Source organism: Etheostoma cragini, chromosome 4 (genome assembly GCF_013103735.1).
Source record: "Etheostoma cragini isolate CJK2018 chromosome 4, CSU_Ecrag_1.0, whole genome shotgun sequence".
Taxonomy (NCBI): Eukaryota; Metazoa; Chordata; class Actinopteri; order Perciformes; family Percidae; genus Etheostoma; species Etheostoma cragini.
The window spans coordinates 6754220-6770448 of record NC_048410.1 but is presented as its reverse complement, the minus strand read 5'-3'; the positions used below and the strand labels follow the sequence as shown (position 1 = coordinate 6770448).

At 40.4% G+C, this 16229-nt stretch overlaps 1 protein-coding gene across 1 annotated transcript in view; it reads left to right on the top strand.

Annotated features, from left to right (window-relative positions):
* The window catches only part of dnah1 (dynein, axonemal, heavy chain 1), a 35056-nt gene that overhangs the window by 10758 nt on the left and 8069 nt on the right, over positions 1 to 16229 (top strand). The window contains exons 29-62 of the mRNA XM_034868322.1: positions 780 to 885; positions 1193 to 1306; positions 1404 to 1553; positions 1830 to 1916; positions 2036 to 2222; positions 2325 to 2416; positions 2520 to 2674; positions 2768 to 2945; positions 3034 to 3228; positions 3353 to 3472; positions 3960 to 4118; positions 4239 to 4340; positions 4442 to 4582; positions 4761 to 4921; positions 5036 to 5193; positions 5431 to 5604; positions 5713 to 5742; positions 5971 to 6149; positions 9967 to 10197; positions 10409 to 10605; positions 11036 to 11171; positions 11384 to 11592; positions 11707 to 11878; positions 12394 to 12585; positions 12672 to 12782; positions 12935 to 13120; positions 13224 to 13415; positions 13598 to 13765; positions 13867 to 14058; positions 14282 to 14413; positions 14779 to 14904; positions 15046 to 15165; positions 15568 to 15717; positions 15821 to 15981. Coding sequence (XP_034724213.1) covers positions 780 to 885; positions 1193 to 1306; positions 1404 to 1553; positions 1830 to 1916; positions 2036 to 2222; positions 2325 to 2416; positions 2520 to 2674; positions 2768 to 2945; positions 3034 to 3228; positions 3353 to 3472; positions 3960 to 4118; positions 4239 to 4340; positions 4442 to 4582; positions 4761 to 4921; positions 5036 to 5193; positions 5431 to 5604; positions 5713 to 5742; positions 5971 to 6149; positions 9967 to 10197; positions 10409 to 10605; positions 11036 to 11171; positions 11384 to 11592; positions 11707 to 11878; positions 12394 to 12585; positions 12672 to 12782; positions 12935 to 13120; positions 13224 to 13415; positions 13598 to 13765; positions 13867 to 14058; positions 14282 to 14413; positions 14779 to 14904; positions 15046 to 15165; positions 15568 to 15717; positions 15821 to 15981 — 5163 coding nt within the window. The remainder of the gene's footprint in view (positions 1 to 779; positions 886 to 1192; positions 1307 to 1403; positions 1554 to 1829; positions 1917 to 2035; positions 2223 to 2324; positions 2417 to 2519; positions 2675 to 2767; positions 2946 to 3033; positions 3229 to 3352; positions 3473 to 3959; positions 4119 to 4238; positions 4341 to 4441; positions 4583 to 4760; positions 4922 to 5035; positions 5194 to 5430; positions 5605 to 5712; positions 5743 to 5970; positions 6150 to 9966; positions 10198 to 10408; positions 10606 to 11035; positions 11172 to 11383; positions 11593 to 11706; positions 11879 to 12393; positions 12586 to 12671; positions 12783 to 12934; positions 13121 to 13223; positions 13416 to 13597; positions 13766 to 13866; positions 14059 to 14281; positions 14414 to 14778; positions 14905 to 15045; positions 15166 to 15567; positions 15718 to 15820; positions 15982 to 16229) is intronic.

The following is a 16229-nucleotide window of genomic DNA, read 5'->3' as shown; positions in this document are numbered from 1 at the left end:
CGTTCAGGCTGGTGGTGGTGGTGTCATGGTGTGGGGAATATTTTCTTGGCACTCTTTGGGCCCCTTGGTACCAATTGACCATCGTTGCAACGCCACAGCCTACCTGAGTATTGTTTCTGACCATGTCCATCCCTTTATGACCATAATGTATCCAACTTCTGATGGCTACTTTCAGCAGGATAATGCGCCATGTCATAAAGCTGGAATCATCACAGACTGGTTTCTTGAACATGACAATGAGTTCGCTGTACTCAAATGGCCTCCACAGTCACCAGATCTCAATCCAATAGAGCATCTTTGGGATGTGGTGGAACGGGAGATTCGCATCATGGATGTGCAGCCGACAAATCTGAGGCAACTGTGTGATGCCATCATGTCAATATGGACCAAACTCCCTGAGGAATGCTTCCAGCACCTTGTTGAATCTATGCCACGAAGAATTGAGGCAGTTCTGAAGGCAAAAGGGGGTCCAACCCGTTACTAGCATGGGGTACCTAATAAAGTGGCCGGTGAGTGTATATAAATATATTTAAAATATTTTGTCATTCTAGTCAATCATTCGTATGAAATAAATAAAATAAAAACTATAAATTCTGGACAAAAGATTTTATTTTAAAAATCGTCACAAAACAATTACAATACATACAGTATGTGAACCGACTTTTTCTCCCACCCCTAGTTCCTAAAGTACGATAGAATGTCAGTTTTTCTGTTATATATCACAAATCTTACATCAATCACATTCTTGTTGCATTTAAGTCTGTCTTCCTTTTTTGCAGTTCTGGGGCCTGGGCATGCTTTGATGAGTTTAATCGTATTGATGTGGAAGTGCTGTCTGTGGTGGCACAACAGATCACCACCATACAAAAGGCCCAACAGCAAAGGGTAAGAGGTTGATCACCATAAATCACACGCTGGTACCTACTACACTTTACCACAGAGTACTTCACCAGGGTACCATTTTGTGTGAAAATCTTGTACTTTTATTTATCCTGCATTTCAAGAAAGATGTTTAAAACTGTTATGCATTAGTAATTACTTGTAATTTAGTACTTTCCTAATATGAACTTTCAAAGTGTTGATATTGTTTTTAGCCAAGTAAAGAATTTGATTATTTTTTTCTCCGCATTGCATTCCACACATAAAGACACAGTCTGTGTACTATCTCTAAGATAATTGTGTGTGTTTTTAGGCAGAGCGGTTTGTGTTTGAGGGCACGGAGATCCCTCTTGTTCCTTCTTGTGCTGTATTCATCACTATGAATCCTGGTTACGCTGGACGCACTGAACTGCCTGACAACCTCAAGGTTTGAAATGATTATTTAATTTTGAATGACTGTATAACACTAAGTATAGGCAGATGAAGTTCAACAAATTAAGTTATATATCTTTGTATATCTACAGGCACTGTTTCGTCCTGTGGCCATGATGGTACCTAACTATGCCATGATAGCTGAGATCTCCTTGTACTCGTTTGGCTTCAGTGATGCCAAAGTCCTTTCCTTGAAAATCACCACCACTTTCAAGCTCTCCTCTGAGCAGCTCAGTGCTCAGGTATGGTATAGATTCAGAAGAGATCAGACATTTCCATCTACCAAGAAAATATGCTATTTGCACAGGACAGTGTTTGTATGTGAAACTGAAGTGGCAGCATATACTGGGACAGACATTATTTGTTTAACCTTTTAATTTTACAGCATTGGACTATAAAATATTGGCATATGAGACATACCGGTAGTTGCATAGTTAACTGACAGAGACAAGTGTGTATGCATTTAAGCATAACAAAGATAAGAAGGTGTGCTGACTTTTGCTCTTTTTTATATAAAGGATCATTATGACTTTGGTATGAGAGCTGTGAAGACAGTGATCTCAGCTGCTGGAAACCTGAAGAGAGAAAATCCCGAGTTGAATGAGGTTAGAATTTTTTCTTTCGTTAACGGTTGGGAAAAAATTACACAAATTTTGAATCAAGTTGGAACTACTACCTGTCCCGTTGTGATATCTTATTCTTCTAAAATCTTGCTGTCTCCCAGGAGTTGATCTGTCTCCGAGCCATTCAAGATGTCAATGTACCAAAGTTTTTACAGGACGACCTGAAGCTCTTCAACGGTATTGTGTCCGATCTTTTCCCTAAGACAAAACAGGAGCCAATCAACTATGGCACACTGGAAGAGTCCATTCGTAATATCTGCACCAAGATGAACCTCAAAGATGTGGATGGTTAGTGTTTCTGGAAGTACAAAAAATATGTTTTCAGATATGCAGGTATCCAGCTACCTGTATTTTTAGGATGAGTAGTTGACATTGTTGTGGTAATTGCAGGGTATATAAATAAGTGTATTCAGCTGTATGAGACCACTGTGGTGAGACATGGCCTGATGTTGGTGGGACCCTCTGGATCAGGTAAAACCAAGGTGAGTCTTTCCCCTATCACGATATTGTTTAAAGTTTTATTCACAGTTCTCTTGTTTTGCAGTGTAGAATCCTGAATGTCAGTATAACTGCTGTGTGTGTTAGTGTTACGAGATACTAGGTGCGGCGATAACAGCCCTAAAGGGCCAGCCCTCTGTGAGTGGTGGTGTGTATGAGGAAGTTCAGATATACGTCCTCAACCCCAAGTCTATCACCATGGGACAGCTCTACGGAGAATATGACTTGCTCACACATGAATGGTAAGTGATGCTTTGTTCCTCAACTACAGAACAAACAAAAACATCAGACTTGTACTGCACACACACACACACTTTTTCTCCACCCCTCTATAGGACAGATGGTATCCTCTCATCTGTTATCCGTGGAGGTGCATCATCCATGGACCTTGAGAAAAAGTGGTACATGTTTGATGGGCCAGTGGATGCTGTATGGATTGAGAACATGAACACTGTTCTGGATGACAATAAAAAACTGTGCCTTAGCTCTGGGGAAATCATCAAGCTTACTGATGTAAGATTAAGTTTCATGGTCTTCACTTTTTTGTCCATGTTTTCCTCTGTCCCACGTGCATAGATGTTTTTTTGTTTTCCTCTTAAAGGTGATGACCATGATGTTTGAGGTGCAAGACTTGGCAGTGGCATCACCAGCCACAGTGTCTCGCTGTGGCATGGTCTACCTGGAGCCCAGTATTCTGGGCCTCATCCCATTTACAGAGTGTTGGCTGAAGCAGGTCCCTGAAGCCCTGAAACCGTTCACAGAGCAGCTCAACTCCCTGTGTGCCAGGTTCCTGCAGGTGGGAGGGGAGAAATAACTGAGAGAAACCAGCACTGAATCTTAAAGCTTTTCATTAGGAAAGACTATATTCATATAAACAATTTGCTGCTTTAATTTATTTATTTTTCTGTACTTTCAACCAGGACTCCATCACATTTGTCCGCACATCAGTGAAGGAGGTCATCACATCCCTGGACAGCAACCTTACCTGTAGTTTGCTTAAACTTATGGACTGTTTCTTCAATCCCTTCAACATCAGAGAGGTGTGTGCAGCTTCTTTCTGTTACATTAACCCCCATTAAAATAAATATATACATGGATTTCTGTAAAAATATGTTGTTTGAAGCATTTAGAACACTTCTGAGATTCCACTTTGTATGGTAAACATTGAGTGCTTTAGGAAAGCTGTACAAGATACTTTAAAATATAAGGTTTTGAGCAATCTTAAAAACTGCAATGTTTTTGTGAATAAATGTATTACATACATCTGCATGGTTAAGTGTGGTAAAACAATACAGAAGATGCTCTGCTATTGAAAAACATTGATTGAGTGTGTTGGGTTAATAATGTATCTACAATTATGCTATCATGCAGTCAATTACATTCTCACTGCATCACTACTACAACAACAACAACAGTGCAGGAAGTTCCACTTTAATCATAATTCATCTTTGATGAAAAACTGTTCTGTACTGCATATGTGAATGTAGTCAATTGTGAGCCCCTCGCCAATCCTTTATTTTCTCGTAGGATGCAAAGCACCCACCCCAAAAGAAATTGAACCGTCTGAAGGAGTTGATTGAGCCCTGGTTCTTTTTCTCTCTGGTGTGGAGTGTGGGAGCCACAGGAGATGCAGCCAGCTGTAAGCGCTTCAGTGCCTGGCTCAAGAACAAGATGGCAGAGGAAAAGGTCAGCATCTCTGCTTTCTCATCCCTGAACCATAATAGGTCTAATGTGATTTTTATTGACCTCTGAAATAATCCTTGCAAGAGGTATATTTTTATAACCAGTAATGTATTTGTCCTTCAGATCCAGTTATGCTTTCCAGAAGAAGCCGTGGTGTATGACTACAGGCTTGATGATGCAGGGATAAGTAACTTTGAGGATGAGGATGAAGATGAGGAAAGAAAAGTAAATAGATTGTGTATAATCATACAGATTGTTCATGCAACCAAGACCATCAGATGCATTTTTGCTTTTTACTCAATCACTTTTTTCTTCCGGTACCCTAGGTCCAGTGGGTCAGCTGGATGAAATATGCAAAGAGTGTTGTAATCACTCCAGAGACAAATTATGCTGACATCATTGTTCCGACTGCTGACACAGTGAGAATGTCTTTCCTCATGGATATGCTTTTGACCAATAAGAAACCTGTGAGTTTTTGGATTGGAGTTGAACGTCACACGTCTACAAATACTGTAAATGTTAGCAAAATTAGATACAAACTGTATCACTTGTCAGCATCAACTGTGAATTTTTAACCTGAAGCACTTATTCAGAAGTCATAGCACTCATAGAAGCTATTTATATTTGCCTGTGTGTCTGATCCAGGTGCTCTGTATTGGGCCGACTGGCACAGGAAAGACCTTGACCATTTCAGACAAGCTTTTGAAAAACATGTCTGCGGAATACATCACACACTTCCTCATGTTTTCTGCCCGCACTTCAGCTAACCAGACTCAAGATTATATTGACAGTAAACTAGACAAACGGTATGCCTGCTCTACATTACATCGTCAATCCAGTTACACATTATTTACAATACTACAAACTTTATATTTGTGACCCACCATTTTAATGATGTACTGTATGTGCCTGTGTGTCAGGCGGAAAGGTGTGTTTGGACCTCCAATAGGAAAGTATTTCATCTTCTTTATTGATGACCTAAACATGCCCCTGTTGGAGACTTATGGTGCTCAGCCTCCTATTGAACTGCTGAGGCAGTGGATGGACCATGGAGGCTGGTATGACAGGAAACTGATAGGTAAGACTCCTGGAGGCCTTTTTGCTTTTCCCACCTTTTTGTTCCTTTAAGCTTTTGATATTTTATGTTCTTTATTGCCACACAGAGTATTTCTTCATGCCTAATATAATATCTGTTATAATCATAAAAATAATAATAATAACAATGCATGGATTTGGGTTTTGTTGTTTTTGCTCAGAAATGCAAAACATCTCATTAGATTGAGCTTCCCTTTGTTTCCCTATCCTTTCTCCCCAGGGACATTCAGGAACATAGTGGACATCAATTTTGCCTGTGCCATGGGACCCCCGGGGGGAGGCCGGAACCCCATCACTCAGCGCTTCACACGCCACTTCAACTTTCTGTCCTTCACTGAAATGGAAGATGCCAGCAAGAAAAAGATTTTCTCCACCATTCTGGGCAGTTGGATGGGTGAGTCGGGTCTGCTCTCAAAACAGAGGTTGCTGGGGAGAGATTACTTACATCAGCTTGTAAAAAAAAAAAAAAAACGTTTTTAACTGAATCTTTGTTCTCTTTCAGATGGAGATATGAGTAAAGATGAACCAGGCAGTAAGTCAGGAACACAGAGAAAGGGAGTAGATTAAGAGTGCAATTGTGTGAAATTGTAAAATTTATTACTGGAAGATACAAAACACATCTGAATAGTTATCGTTTTAAGTCATTATAATTGACAAAATAAGCACATAGGCTCTATCAAGCCACATGATGACCAAAGCATGTCTTCTTATAAAAAGAAAATTTGATTAAGTCTCTCTTCTCTCTTGGTATTTTTTTCAGGACCTGTGCCAGCAATTCAGCCGCTGAATGAGTCTCTTGTAGATGCTACTATCCATGTCTACTCTACGATTACCTCACAGCTCCTTCCAACTCCAGCCAAGTCCCATTACACCTTCAACATCAGAGACCTGTCCAAGGTCTTTCAGGGCATCCTCATGGCTGAGGCTGGAAAGATAGAGGTATTTAGATTCAACAGAATTCATCATTTTAACCAATGATTTTAATATTAATCACAATCTAGATTTTCTGTTTATAACTGAAACCTGGTTAGACCATAATAACAGTGCTGCTGTTTTCATCAAGTCAGCTCCCTCTAACTTCAGTTTTATGAGCGAGAATAGAGCAAATAAGAAAGGAGGTGGAGTCGCCATTTTGTTTATTGACTCATTCCATTGTACGCAAATATGTTATGGGAACTTTGCTTCTTTTGAATGTGTGGCTCTTCAGTTAAGGTCTTCCCTTCAAGCTATACTTCTAAACATCTACAGGCCACCTAAATATTGTGCAACCTTCATTGATGACTCCACTGAACTGCTGTCTATAATCTGCATTAACTTTGATTGTGTAATCATTGCTGGTGATTTTAACATTCACGTTGACAACCCGCAGGACAGGGGGACCAAAGAACTGTGTTGTGTTTTTGAGAACTATGGACTGACTCAACATGTGATGGAGCCCACGCACAATAAGAGGCACACTCTGGACCTGATTGTCTCCAAGGGTCTGAATATTTCCAAAGTTGTGGTGACTGACGTTGCTCTCTCTGATCATTCCTGTGTTTTCTTTAACGGCACTATCTCTGTGCCCAAAAGCGTCCAAAGAAAGTTAAATCAGAAAACGGTATAGCACAGAAAACACCAGGGAAACATTTATTCAGCTTTTCTCCTCCACACCTGCCCTGTCAGTGCTCTCAGCCACTGAGCTTGTAGATAATTTCAACTGTAAAATTACAAATGTTATTGATCCCATTGCTCCCACTAAGGTCAAAGTTGTTTCTGGTAAGAAAAGATCCCCATAGAGAAATGTCCTACTGGTGAGAACAGAAAAAAGAGAGTGTTGAAAAGCTGAACAAAGATGGCGAAAAGCAAATCTCCTGGATCATTATAACACCTACAAAGTGAGACTTCGCATTTAGAATTTGGAACTGAGGAATGCAAGGAGGTCCTTCTTCTCTGACGTTAGCGCTAGAAACAATAATAGTTTACGTGCTCTATTTGCTACTGTCAATAGGTTAACAAACCCCTTCAGTACCAGTAGGATCTGAACTTTTATCTACCAAGGCCTGCAATGACTTTACCTTATTCTTCAAAAGAAAGAATTCAGAAGATTAGACAAACAGTCAGTGCCTCCATATCAGGATCAATTACATGATATGTGTTGTCACAGTGTTCAGGCAAAACTAATTCCAATATGACAGAATTTCATTCGATAAACCATAAAAACCTGGAGGACATTATACAACATCTGAAAACCTGCTGTTGTTGCCTTGATATTCTACCAACGGGTGTTTTCAAAAATGTTTCGAATTGTTTGGCTTCTGATCTTCTACAGATTGTGAACACGTGTTTTCTTTCAGGTATCTTCCTACAGGCCCTGAACACTGCAGTAATTAAGCCACTCTTAAAAAACAACAATCTAGACACATCACCAATGAGCAACTATAGGCCGCAATGCCAGGGCCTGGGCAGCCCTAACCTGCGTAACCTAGAGTTCATGAGCGGCAGGGGATACGTGTTCTTCACTGTGATGTTATTAAGTCCGTGGAAATCGATACAAGGGCGCAGAGATTTATCTTTCTTTTCCACAAAGAAATCCCTGTGGAGTCCATGTTGGCCAGATTGTTCTGTTAGAGTTTGTGAGACCCAGAACACAGAGATACAAACAGTACTCGGAAAACAGGATAACGTAAAGGTGGTTTAATGAGTGTAGTGGTAAGTCCAACAGAACAGGTGAAAGGTCGGCGGGATTTGTTGGAAGGCAGCTCGGATGGATCTGTGCGGAGAGGCAGAGTAGACACGGTGAAAACGAGAAAACACAAAAACAAACTCGAGAGCACATATGAGAACTAATACTGAGAGCCAAGTTACCACGTGAAAGTATGTAACAATCTGGCGCCGAAGAGGTGGTCAGCCTGTGTTTATGTATGGCAGGAGTTGATGAGTTGATGGGAAACAGCTGAGCGGATGACGGAACAGGTGATGGGTAGCCACGCCTCTAGGTAGGTACGCCCTCCCGGCCAGCCAGACAACAGACAAAACAAACAGAGGAAAAGCATGCCAAAGGATGGGGGAGGACAGCAGACCACAACAGATATTGCACCTTCCGTTTTTAAGTAAAATCATTGAAAAAGTGTTTTTTCAAACACTAAGCCATTTCTTGTCTCTAAACAACAGTTTTGAAACCTTTCAGTCAGGTTTCCGACCATACCACAGCACTGAGATGGCTCTTGTCAAAGTCTTTAATAACACCCATCTTAACACAGATAGTGGAAAAACTACAGTCTTAGTATCACTTGATCTCAGTGCTGCATTTGACACTGTCAACCATGACATATTACTAGACCGATTGGAAAGCTGGGTTGGCCTTTTTGGGTCAGTACTAAACTGGTTTGAATCCTACTTAAAGAATAGGGACTACTTTGTGTCAATAGGTAATTATGCATCTGAGCATACAAATATGATGTGCTGAGTTCCCCAAGGCTCCATTCTGGGGCCTCTTCTGTTTAACATCTACATGCTTCCACTGGCTCAGATTGTGGAAAACAACAAAAAAAGTTACCATAGTTATGCGGAAGACACACACATTTACATAACCTTATCGCCAGGGGACTATAGTCCAATACAAAAATTGACTAAATGCATTGCACAAATTTTCTGAAATTAAGTGAAGGAAAAACTGAGGAGCAAAAAAGGAACAATTAAAACTCTGCGCTCAGCTTCTAACAAGAATGTAAAAAAAACAGACAAAGCCAGAAATCTTGGTGTAGTCATGGACTCTGACCTGAATTTTAACCAAACATTAAAACGATTACAAAGTCAGCCTATTATCACCTTAAAAACAGATCAAGGATTTAAGGACTTATATGTCAACAGGATTTTTAAAAACTTGTCCATGCTTTCATCATCAGTAGACTTGACTACAGGTCTCCCTAAAAAATATATCAGACAGCTGCAGCTGATTCAAAACGCTGCAGCTGATTCAGAACGCTGCTGCTCGAGTGCTCACTAAGAACAAGAGAGTGGATCACATCACTCACTTCTGAAGTCCTTACGCTAGCTTCCTGTGTCTCAAAGAATTGATTTCAAAGTACTTTTGCTAGTTTATAAATCACTTAATGGTTTAGGGCCAAAATACATTTCTCATTTGCTACTACACTATGACCCGCCCAGACCTCTCAGGTCATCTGGGACCGGTCTGCTTTCTGTCCCCAGAGTCAGAAATAAACAGAGAGAAGCAGCATTCAGTTAATATGCTCCTCATATCTGGAACAAACTCCCAGTAAACTGCAGATTTGCTGCTACTCTCAGTTCTTTTAAATCAAGGCTGAAGACCTTTCTTTTTGATGTTACCTTTCTTTAATTGGCTGTTCATTTCTTTAATGTTTAATTTCTTATACTGCACTTTAACTTTTTATTCTTGTGTTTTATCTGTTTTTATTTTTCAACTGTTTAACAGTTTTTGTGTAAAGCACTTTGAATTGCCCTGTTGCTGAAATGTGCTATACAAATAAAGCTGCCGTGCCTTGCCTAATGAAATGTTGGAATACACATTCAGGTAAAGTCACTTGATCCATTAAGTACTTACAAATTTAGTTAACTTTGAAGCAACTAGTACCAGAAGTCTGGTGTATGACTTTTGTCACCCTAGCAATGGATCCAACAAATAGTGTGTGTGACCTCGAATAATTATTTGTAAGTTTGGACTGATGAGAAATGTCGTAACGATTAAAAAGACGCCAGTATAAAATCAGTGTTACTTGATACTTGGTGATTTCAGGACAAACTGAAGCTGCTGCAGCTGTGGTATCATGAAAACTGTCGGATTTTCCAAGACCGCCTTGTGTGTGCCGAGGACAGGGACTGGTTCAACAGGCTCTTGAAGGACTGCATTCAGGAGTTTGACTGCACTTTTGAAGAGGTTGTGCCCTGCCAACCTGTTTTGTATGGAGATTTCATGATTCCTGGAGCTGACCGCAAAATCTACACACTCATAGAAGACAAGGGACGGGTAAGTGGTGCCAACCAATGTTGGAAATTTGTCATTGTATAATCTTCTGTTGCTAAATATCTGACCAGTTGGCTCATGGGTATTAACATTGTACTTTGTGAAAGAGTTTAATTTTTATATTCCCAATGTCAATGTGTTTTTTCATTCTATAGCAGAAGTGAGTGACTGTATACCCCCTTAAATGTTTTTAACTCTATATTATATAATTTAGTTGGCGAAAGTGATGGAGGAATACATGGAAGACTACAACCAGATAAATACCACCAAGATGAAGCTGGTGCTCTTCATGGATGCCATTGAGCATGTGTGCCGTATTGGCCGCATCCTTCGCCAGCCTTTGGGCAATGCCCTGTTGCTTGGAGTGGGCGGGAGCGGGCGTCAGTCCCTCACTAAGCTGGCCTCATATATGTGAGATTGCACACTTTGTACAACTCCCATGCCAACAAGCTAAATACAATGTCATGAAACAGTAAAAAAAAAACAAATCTCAATTTACCTGCTTTTTAAAAGTCACACTGCTGGTTTTGTGTGTGTTCTATACTGGTGACCTTTTTTAAAGCACAGACACATTTTACGATTGATGTATTATTTTATGAACAGCTTTTTCCATTAATTTCAGCACACTGTAAAATATCAGACATGAGAGAGATGCAGTAATATGTAAAAATCAACATTCAGTTGCTTTTGTTTCATACCAAACTTTTTTTATATTATTGAATATATTATTGAAAACTCTTCTGCAAATTTACTGTTAATGTGCTTAAACATGCAGGAACACCAGTATAATCCTTTAAATATTTTGTGGCCCAGTCCTAATAGTGCGTTTGTCTATATTCAGGTCAGATTATGAGTGTTTCCAGATTGAGCTATCTAAGAACTACGGTCAGACAGAGTGGAGAGAAGATATTAAAAGAATCATGCTAAAGGCCGGCCTTCAGGACCTGCAGATCACTTTTCTCTTTGTAGACACACAGGTAAAGTGTTCTCTTATGCTTTGCTGAAGTATACTTTGTGTGTGGTAGGTAATAGCATTGCTGATACACAGTCCTAGCACATACCATACTGGAACTTTGTTGTAGGAACTCTGTTGTAAAAAATGCAACGTGTAGATCTAAATGATCTTATGTTCTCAGCAGAAGGCTATGCATTAAATATTCATCAGTACCTTTGTCCCAATTAATCCCAGATTAAGAGTGAGTCATTCCTAGAGGATATCAACAACATTTTGAACTCTGGGGATGTTCCCAACCTGTATGCCTCAGACGAGATGGAGCGCATCCAAGCAGCCATGAAGCCAGTGGTGCAAGATCTCCGCCAACAGCCAACTAAAGCCAACCTTATGGCTGCTTATATCAGGAGGGTCCGCAACAACATCCACACTGTACTCTGCATGAGGTTAGTAATTTGGTAAAGTTGATTGATCAAAAGCAAATTGAAACAACTGGATACATTTGGCCTTTATCTTTGTTCTTCCTATACCATGTTTCCTCTTTATTTATTTCTCTGCAGTCCTATTGGTGAGGTGTTTCGTGCACGCCTGAGGCAGTTTCCCTCACTTGTGACATGTTGCACCATAGACTGGTTCAGTGCCTGGCCAGAGGAGGCCCTGGAGGCTGTGGCCACATCATTTCTTAATGAGCTGCCTGAGCTTGAAGCTAGCCCCACAGTCATCAGGGGACTGGTGAGGATGCTCTGTGTGTGTGTGTGTGTGTGTGTGTGTGTGTGTGTGTTCTGATCTGTTGAGCCCATGTTTGTTTTTTTATTTATCCTCGACGTTCCACTTCCAGGATTGCTCCCTTGCCACTGGAAAATTCGCCGGATTTCACTCATTTAGGCATTTAGACTTCCTTTGCCTGGGGCTTCCTTTGTGTTGGCATTTTAAACTCTGGTCAATTAAGGGGGGACATAGAGGACTATGGTTAACCTTTTGTTTCTCTAATTTGAGTTTTCTGTTGCATGACTAAAAAAACTTGTAAACGTTCACATGTTCCACCAAAACAAGTGCCTTCAGAGCCTATTTTGCAGCGGCACCGCAGCTTTTTTCCGGTGCTTAGCACCACCAGAGGCAATTGGTTTTCCTCCCATCCCCAAATGCTGTGTGGACTAGCCAGAATCTCTTACAGTAGGACTCAGAATAAGAAACTGGAACAACTTTTCATTAAACGCAGTCTTGCCTTAATTGATTCTCTTTTCCAGACATTGATGTGTGTGAAAATCCACCAGATGGTAGACAGGATGTGTGAACAGTACTTGGCCGAGCTTTCTCGACACAACTATGTCACACCCAAGAGCTACCTGGAACTGCTCAAAATCTTCTCAAATCTCACTGGACGCAAAAAGCAAGAGCTGTGTGTTGCTCGTGAACGTATGAAGACTGGCCTGGACAAGGCAAGGAACTGAACTGGAAAAAAATATATATAAATGTAAGTACATGTTTACACTCTTATCTGACTACCTATTCTGTAATCACGTAGCTTCTTAGCACGGCAGAGGATGTGAGTAAGATGCTGGAGGAGCTGGAGACAATGAGACCACTTTTGGAAGAGGCCGCTAAGGACACTGAAGTCACTATGGAGACCATCAAAGTAAGGAAAACCAAGATCAGAGAGAAAAAAATCAGTAATAGTGTAACAATAACTTGGACCAACAATAACAGGGGCCAATTTTTAGTGTTTGTCCCTTATATGTGCAGCAGTGTTTCTGAAAAAACATACAAACTTATGACCTATGTTGCCAGAAAGACACAGTGGTTGCAGAAGAGACCCGAAAGTCAGTGAAAGAAGAGGAAGCCAAGGCTTCAGAGAAAGCTCGTTTTGCAGGAGCCATCGCAGCAGACGCCCAGAGAGACTTGGATGAGGCTCTGCCAGCCCTGGATGCTGCCCTTGCCAGCCTCAAGTCTCTCAACAAGAATGATGTCACTGAGGTCAAATATTTTGATGATGATAGGTTGAAGACATTCTTTAATTATTACTGCACTGTACAGTTTATATGTAGACTATAACCGCTAGAATGTTTTTTTTCCATAGGTGCGAGCCATGCAGCGACCTCCCGCAGGGGTAAAGCTGGTTATTGAGGCAGTGTGCATTATGAAGGGCATCAAACCCAAAAGGGTACCTGGAGAGAAGCCTGGCAGCAAGGTTGACGATTACTGGGAACCTGGTAAAGGTCTGCTTCAAGACCCTGGAAAGTTTCTGGAAAGCCTTTTCAAGTATGATAAGGTAGAGTTCATATCTAGGAGCATATGTTGTTTTTTTCTTTCCAGAACATCGTTGTTGTCTTTTTCAGACTTTTTTTTTTATCTCTTAAATTTTCAAAATGTTACTGTTAGATGCTGATTTGGTCATTTGCTGTTTGGAAGATGTATGAAAGCTGCTTTTTCTGTCAAAAATCATTTCTGCAGGAAAATATCCCAGATAGCGTGATCAATATAGTCCAGCCCTACATAGATAATGAGGAATTCCAGCCAGCCTCCATTGCCAAGGTTTCTACAGCCTGTACCTCTATTTGCCAGTGGGTGCGAGCCATGCATAAATATCACTTTGTGTCCAAGGCTGTGGGACCTAAAAGGGTAAAAACAGAAATCCACATTTTAGCCCTTGGCCATCCATGTAAGACATCACTGTATTTACATGTTTTTCTAAAAAGTGAGTCTTCTAAATATTTGCACAGCAAGCTCTCCAGGAGGCACAGGAAGATTTAGCTGTTACCCAACGCATCCTGGATGATGCAAATGAAAAGCTAGCAGCGGTGGAGGGTGGCATTTCCGCTTTGCAGGCCAAGTACCAGGACTGTGTGGCTAAGAAAAATGAGCTGGACAACAAGTACCAACTGTGTGAGGCCCGCCTCGTCCGAGCAGACAAGGTTAGAAGGAAGGATAAAATAAGACTACACTAGACTAGAATTTTAACATTGTAGCAGCACAAGAAACAGACCAAAGAGATGGTTAGAAACAGGATACAGATTCATAGAAACATGCAGTGTAATATTGCACTGTAATGTTGTTTAATAAGAATATTTTTTTAAATAATTTTCAGGTAATTTTAACATGATGTTTCTGATATTGATAGTTATTGATCTTCTCCAGCTTATAGGTGGACTGGCAGATGAGAAAGTGCGTTGGAAGGAAACAGTGGAACATCTGGATTACATGGTCAATAATGTGGCAGGCGATGTGCTTCTGTCTGCAGGATATGTTGCATACCTGGGACCCTTCACTGTAAGTGGGATGTAACTCAGTTAGTGCTTGAGCCTGAATACATACTAAAAAGTTGCATTAACCATAATATACTGTATATACTCTATACATGGATCCCATAACAATCAACTGCATTTTTATGAACATATTGTGAAGCCTTGATTTAAAACACTTTAACTTTTGTTTTTGCTGACCCAGTAGACTATCTAAAAAAATCTAACCAATAACAATAATAAAATTTGAGGATAATGGTTAAGTATTGTTGAAAGCATAATTTCATAAAATAGTTATTTTTAGTAGGTTGGCCATAGTGTGTCTTTTCCTATTCCTATTCAGTGCAGCACTATTGCATTGTTTGCATTAAGGTGCACTGTTTTTGTGATTAGGGAAAGTACAGGACAGCCATGGCTGAGGAGTGTTTGCATTGTTTCAAAGAGCTAAGTGTTCCACACACTGACAAACCAAACCTGATCAACACCCTCGGAGATCGAGTCAAGATCCGCTCCTGGCAGGTCAGAACCAACCTGTCATCAACTGCCATTCAGGGTCTAAGCCTCTTACAACTGACTCAGTATATTGTGTACTTTTAGACTTAAATTAACTTTTATTTATCATTTACCTTGTCATCATACTTGTCCTTTCTATATGCATAGATATCAGGTTTGCCCAATGATAACCTTTCAGTGGAGAACGGTGTGATTGCTCAGTACTCTCTGCGCTGGGCTTTATTTATTGATCCTCAAGGACAAGCCAACAAGTGGATCAAAAACATGGTGAGGACTATCTGTTTGTATATGTGTGCTGCTCCAACCATAACTGCAGAGGGTGTCAGTGAGACAAAAGGACATGAGAAATAGCCTATCAAGATTGGAATTTATTCCTGACATTACGTGTATAGTTTGTAAATATACTTCATAGCAGAGTATCCAGTACAGTTCAATATTTTGTTAAATAATTTTTGGGACATATAGGTGTACTTGTTTTGGCTGTGTGGCAAACAGTGCTTAGATTGTTGGGGTTAACTCTTATTCCACATCACCAACAACTCCCTTGGAAAGCTTCTTTGTCTGTAGTTGTATTTAATCTATCCTTTCAATTAAAGGCAAAAATGCCCTAAAAAAGTATTAAGTATTTAATCCACTGCCCATTCATACTTGCTTCCTGTTGTCTCTCAGGAGCAGGACAATGCATTGGAGGTTATTAAGCTAAGTGACCGTGACTTCCTTCCCAGTCTTGAGAACGCCATTTGTTTGGGTAGACCCTGCCTCCTGGAGAATGTAGGAGAGGAGTTAGATCCTGCTCTAGAGCCAGTCTTGTTGCAACAGGTGAATACACACACATCTTCCACAATCAAAGATAATTTGTACCGTCTGGCAGTGTTGTGCAAATATCCACTGTACTTGCCTAACTCACATTGTTGGCCCTTAGACATTTAAGCAGCAAGGCAACACATTTCTGAAGCTGGGGGAATCAGTCATCATTTACCAGAAAAGCTTCAAGATGTACATCACCACCAAGCTGCCAAACCCACACTACTCTCCAGAGGTCTCTACCAATGTCACCCTCATTAACTTCACCTTGTCACCCAGGTAATATATGCTTTAAACAGATAAAACCAGACTTTACATTTTTATTTTTTTATTTGGCATCGATTATCTCAGCTATGGTCACATTTTTCTCAGCTACACTTCAGTGCTGAGATCTGGCAGAAAAGTCTTATTGCTTGTCCTAATTCACTCGTGTGTTCTTATTTAAATATAGGTGCAAAGCATAAAATAGTTATATTTGAAAGCAATGCTAATGTAAGTTTGTATATTTGTTAAGTTTGAAAAAGGCA